General features: G+C 45.6%; 1 protein-coding gene across 1 annotated transcript; it reads right to left on the reverse strand.

Moving 5' to 3' along the window:
- Positions 1-1,870: 1,870 nt before the first annotated feature.
- On the reverse strand, positions 1,871-4,822 carry LOC131243682 (heat shock cognate 70 kDa protein 2). Its single transcript, XM_058243196.1, has 2 exons — positions 4,517-4,822; positions 1,871-3,868 (listed from the first exon to the last, which is right to left on the reverse strand). The coding sequence occupies exons 1-2, from the start codon at positions 4,728-4,730 to the stop codon at positions 2,133-2,135; spliced, it is 1,950 nt and encodes a 649-aa protein (XP_058099179.1). The 5' UTR covers positions 4,731-4,822; the 3' UTR covers positions 1,871-2,132.
- Between the last annotated feature and the right edge of the window lie 1,237 nt (positions 4,823-6,059).

The raw sequence follows: 6,059 nt of genomic DNA on the forward strand, positions 1-6,059 counted from the left end.
AATGCATTACATTCCAAATCCTCCTCTCATTTCCTTGCCATTTACTCATTTACCTCGGGAACTAACTTTCAGCACTTTGAGCGATGATCCAGACTGTTGATCACCATCGGATCACTCGGAGGCCTTCCAAAGAAATGCCTTATCCGATCGCTGCAATTTTCACACACAGCAGTCTCTCCCAAACACCCTACCGTGTGGGGCCCACCTTGATGAATGTGTTTTACATCCAGACCGTCCATCCATTTTTCCACTTCATTTTAGGATGTGATCCCAAAACTTGCACAAATCCAAATCTCAGGTGGCCTATACCATGGTGAATGACCATTGAAGACTTTGTGGGCCACAAAAGCTTTCGATAAGCCTATCTTTATATTTCCATCCAAGTCCGGTTGTTCCTATTATGAGTTGGATGGCAAATAAACATTAAAGTAGGCCCCAGGACGTCATAATGGTGGGGCATTCAGTCATCACCATTTCCTGGATCTGCTTAATTTTTGAGACCAGGTCCCAAAGTGGGAGAAAAAAGGATGTATATATGACAAAGCATAAAGGTGGGCCAACACGCAATACAGTAGCCCTATTTGGTTGGATGGGGTACTTGAATCCCACAGCATCAGAGCAGCCGTCTGTTTGGACAGGCGTGGATTCGCGACTGGATTGCTGGATTGTGGGGGTTATCGGGCGTACGGCGCAATCATGCGGGAGACGGTTATAACCCAAGAACGGCCTCCCTGAGGCTGGGAAAGAAGAAAAAGTCTCATTTCTACCAACATCCTCATGAAGTGTCTCTTTGATCTTGTGAAATCCGTGCTTGAAAACCCCGAATCCGAATAGCAACCCGATCAGAACCACGATCAGGAGCAAACCCGTGCAGATCCTGCACATCTTGCCCGCACGATACATCCTCTCTTGCTACTCCGGCTTTCCTTCTTCCTCTTTGATGCTCAGCCCTGAAAAGATGAGAGAGAGAGAGAGAGAGAGAGATCTGATAGTGGTTTCGGTGAATTTTCGATTTGGGTTTGGTGGATTTTGGGACCTTCTGTGGAAGGGCCTATCGGAGGAAATTATATCATACGTGGGCCCCACAATTTTGTAATTTGTACACAGGTTTTTATTATAGGGATGTGAGGCCCACTTCTTGGTAATCCAGACCATTGGTATGTTGACTTTGCTCTACTATCCTTTTGGATTGGAAAGTCTAATTGATCATTGTTAGGATCATTCTGTTGAATATGAACCGTTGCTTTGTTTCTATTCTTTTCCGTCTATCTGTAGTGTAGAAATCGAAGGAAGTTTTGATAAATAGTCCGTCTGTGATGGGACACAACAAACTAAATAGTGTGGATGAGAAAAATATGGGAGGTCATGTCAGACTAGAAAAATCAGCTTTTACATGGCTGGGCATGATTTCCTTTTCATCTCAATAAAGGAGTCTATGCTGCTGTAGATGAATCCCATGAATGGCATCCAATCCCACGCCTGTCCGAACACAATCACTGTATGCATTCTAAATTGCCGTCCGCCCGTCCAAACACGCCATACCTGTGTAATCCACTGACACCATCTTGAAAGGCGGGCAATCCACCCTAATACAACCCAATCCCATCCAGCGTGCCCGTCCAAACACGCCCTAAGCCACTCCCCCAGCCAGCCAAGTGCATTGTTTCATCTGCAAATGAAATGGACAGCTTTAAAAAGCAGTCCTAACTATCCATACGGTATTCTACCAAATGGCCTGAATTTTTACTTCACTTGGTCCAACCAGTATCCTAACCGATTTAACCCTTCAAACAAAACCCTAGGCCAAATGGTTCACTACTTCTGATCCACGACTAACATTTTGAGAGAGAGAGAGAGAGAGAGATTGCTATGCTACGAACTGTAGGTATATTACTTCCATTGTAAACTTAAAATTTATAGTATTTAACCCCCAAAATCAAGTAAACCCAAAAAAAGAAAACATAAACTGGCATTAGCTCCCTCTTCCCATAACCTCTGAGGAGAGCTCCTTCCAAAAACACGAGCAGAAACCTATCCCATTCCCATTTAAAAAAAAAAAAAAAGAAGAGCAGAATCCCATCCCATCCCCAAAAAACACACACAATAAAACATAAGATCAAACTCCAGCCACCTTAATCGACCTCCTCAATCTTCGGGCCGGCACCGCTCCCACCACCAACCGAGGGACCATCGTCATCCATGCCGCTGCTAGCATCACCACCAGCTCCCTGGTACATCTTGGCAATGATGGGGTTGCAGATGCTCTCAAGTTCCTTCATCTTGTCATCAAACTCGTCAGCCTCTGCCAGCTGGTTGCTGTCTAGCCACTGGATTGCCTGCTCAATTGCATCCTCTATCTTCTTCTTGTCGGCTGGGTCAAGTTTCGATCCTATCTTCTCATCCTTGATGGTGTTCCTCATGTTGTACGAATAGTTCTCGAGGGCATTCTTTGACTCCACCTTCTTCTTGTGCTCTTCATCCTCTGACTTGTACTTCTCTGCCTCCTGCACCATCTTCTCTATCTCCTCCTTGCTCAGTCGTCCCTTATCGTTGGTGATGGTGATCTTGTTCTTCTGCCCTGTTGTCTTGTCCTCCGCTGAGACATTCAAGATGCCATTGGCATCAATGTCAAAACAGACGGTGATCTGGGGTACACCCCTAGGGGCAGGCGGGATGCCAGAGAGCTCAAACTTGCCCAGAAGGTTGTTGTCTCTTGTTCTCGTCCTCTCACCTTCATAGACCTGAATCAAGACACCAGGCTGGTTGTCGGAGTAGGTGGAGAAGACCTGCTCCTTCTTGGTGGGGATGGTGGTGTTCCTTGGTATCAAGACAGTCATGACACCACCAGCGGTCTCAAGACCAAGCGAGAGAGGGGTGACATCCAAAAGCAGGAGGTCCTGCACCTTCTCGTTGCCCTCCCCACTCAAGATAGCAGCCTGGACAGCAGCACCGTAGGCCACAGCCTCATCAGGGTTGATGCTCTTGCAGAGCTCCTTCCCATTGAAGAAGTCCTGCAGAAGCTGCTGGACCTTGGGAATTCTGGTGGAGCCACCGACAAGGACAACATCATGGATGGTGCTCTTGTCCATCTTGGCATCCCTCAAGCACTTCTCTACAGGCTCCATGCACTTCCTGAACAGGTCCATGTTAAGCTCCTCGAATCTGGCCCTGGTGATGGTGGAGTAAAAATCAATGCCCTCATACAAGGAATCAATCTCAATCGTGGTCTGAGCTGTGGATGAGAGGGTGCGCTTGGCCCGCTCGCAGGATGTCCTCAGCCTCCTGAGCGCCCTTGGGTTGCCACTGATATCCTTCTTGTGCTTCCTCTTGAACTCCTGTACGAAGTGGTTCACCATCCTGTTATCAAAATCCTCTCCTCCCAGGTGGGTGTCTCCAGCAGTGGCCTTTACTTCAAAGATACCCTCTTCAATGGTGAGGAGGGAGACATCAAAGGTGCCCCCGCCAAGATCAAAGATGAGAACATTCTTCTCACCAGCACTCGTCGCCTTCTTATCAAGACCATAGGCAATAGCAGCAGCTGTGGGCTCATTGATGATGCGCATGACATTGAGGCCTGCAATCACACCAGCATCCTTGGTGGCCTGACGCTGTGAGTCGTTGAAGTAAGCAGGGACAGTGACAACAGCGTTCTTGATGGTGGAACCGAGGTAGGCCTCAGCAATCTCACGCATCTTGATGAGGACCATGGAGGAGATCTCCTCTGCAGCAAACTGCTTCTCCTCACCCTTGTATTGGACAACAATCATGGGCTTGTCGCCAGGGCCTGCAATGATCTTGAAGGGCCAGAGCTTCATGTCGCTCTGGACAGAGGTATCGCTGAATCTCCTGCCAATCAATCGCTTGGCATCTACAAACACAATCAACAAAAGATTCACCAAAGACAATTCAGAATCCCGAACAGAAAAGTAAAGACCAGTTGCTTAAAACCAATAATATATTAAAAATAAAATTACCAATAATATATTAAAAATAAAATTACCAATAATATATTAAAAATAAAAATAAAAAAAAACCCCTCTCCAGAAACTGAAAGCAAAACAATCAAAACTACACGACAAAACAACTATTTTAGATGGCAATATACGGCTAATAACTGCTCTAATCGCTCTACACGGCTAAATCAACAAACGATCAACACGAAACCCTGGGAGAAAAAGGCAGGAGGAATGGGTAATAACAACTTAAAATACAAAAAAGCAAGTGAAGTTCAGATGCGTCGATCATAATGCGCAGCAAATCAAGATCGACGGCCTCTAACAACCCAAGAGCACGGCAAAGAGGGTCAGATCTCAAAACCTAAGAAGAAAAACGCAGATCTCACACAAAAATCAAGATTTACGGCTAATTACAGCTCAACATCACCCAAAAAAAAGCACCAGGCCTCAAAAAACAAAGATCAGATCACAGATCTCACTAAAAAAACAAGACCTACGCTAGTAACTACTAAAAATCAGGACAAATCTCAGAATTAAGGATGGAGAAGCTGAAAACTTACCGAAAACGGTGTTAATCGGATTCATAGCGACCTGATTCTTCGCAGCATCACCGATAAGACGCTCCGTGTCCGTAAACGCGACATAGGAAGGCGTCGTACGGTTCCCTTGGTCGTTTGCAATGATCTCGACCCGATCGTGCTGCCAAACGCCCACGCACGAGTAGGTCGTGCCGAGATCGATACCGATCGCCGGACCATCGCCCTTTCCTGCCATTTGCTTGTAGAGACCGAGATCGGGAATCGAAGACGAAGAAAATAAGAAGATAAAAGGAAGGAAAATCGAAATAAATGCCCGCTTTAGGGTTTTTCTAATTGCAGAGAGGGGGGAGGAGAGTGTTTTTATAGTCCGTGTATTAAGGTTTCCAGAAACTTCTGTCGTGTCTCGGCCGTTTGATCTTTTCGGGATGGACGGCCGAGATGGGATTATAAGTCTATGGAGGAGGGACGCGGATTTCGTGCGAAAGCCTTTCACACCAAGTTCCTGCGCTGGAAATTAGGTGGGGCCCACTGTAATGTTTGTGAGAAATCCTCTCCGTCCATCCGTTTTGTGAGTTCATTTTAGGACAAGTTATCAAAAATGAACCGTATCCAAAGCTCAAGTGAGCCAAAAACGTGATAATTAAATATCCACAGTTGAAGTATTTGTGGGGCCAAAGAAGTTTTGATTCATGCTAATATTTTTATTTTCAATTCATCCCAATAGGAATGACGTTATTAACGGTATGGATGGCATCTAAAGATCACCGTTAAACCTAGGAAGGTTTCAATGGTAGGAATTTCCCTAACTATTAGTACGGATCACTCAAGCTTTGGATACGGTTTATTTTTGACAACATGTCCTAAAATGAACTCACAAAACGGATGGACGGGGAGGATTTCTCAAAAACATCACAGATGGCCCCACCTAAGTTCCCAGCGCAGGAACTTCCTGCCGAAGGCTTTCGCAGGAAATCCGCGTCCAGCGAGGAGACCCGGCGTTGCGAGACATGAGAGTTGTACGGCTCTGGCTTTTTCTAGAAATTTCGAGCTTCCGCTCGAGCGTTGTCTTGCTGTCGGCGCGCAAAGTAACGGTCTTTATTGGTCCGTTAGATGGGCCCACGCTTTTATGTGGGGGCCATGCCTTTTTAGGTGCGTGCACGTGATGTTTCCCCAACGTGTTTTGGATGGGCACAGTTTGGTCTGTATGCCCGGATCCACCGACCTACGTCTGATATCACCATGATGTATGTGCATTACATCCATACCGTCCATCCATTTTGAAATCTCATTTTAGAGCGTAATTCCAAAATAAGGCAGATCCAATTTTTTAGCGGACTATAATGCAGGAAACTGTTGTGATTGTCTCCCACCATTAAAAACTTTATGAGCCATCGTAGAGTTTATTTTCCATCTAAGCTATTGATGAAGTTACAAAGATCAAAACTAACAGACCGTGCAAATTTCAGCTTGTCCAAAACTTTTGTGGCTAATGAAAAGTTTTTAATAATCTATTACTACTGTTCTCTATATCGTGGTCCACTTAAGATTTGTATTGCTTTATTTT

The sequence above is a fragment of the Magnolia sinica genome, chromosome 4 (genome assembly GCF_029962835.1).
Source record: "Magnolia sinica isolate HGM2019 chromosome 4, MsV1, whole genome shotgun sequence".
Classification (NCBI taxonomy): Eukaryota; Viridiplantae; Streptophyta; class Magnoliopsida; order Magnoliales; family Magnoliaceae; genus Magnolia; species Magnolia sinica.

What these genes read in the sequence shown, in the direction of transcription:
- LOC131243682 (XM_058243196.1), bottom strand. Translation starts at nt 4,730, where the DNA reads ATGGCAGGAAAGGGCGATGGTCCGGCGATCGGTATCGATCTCGGCACG. An exon ending in TCCGATTAACACCGTTTTCG is followed by an intron (nt 3,869 to 4,516) that starts GTAAGTTTTCAG and finishes TTGTGTTTGTAG; the next exon opens with ATGCCAAGCGATTGATTGGC.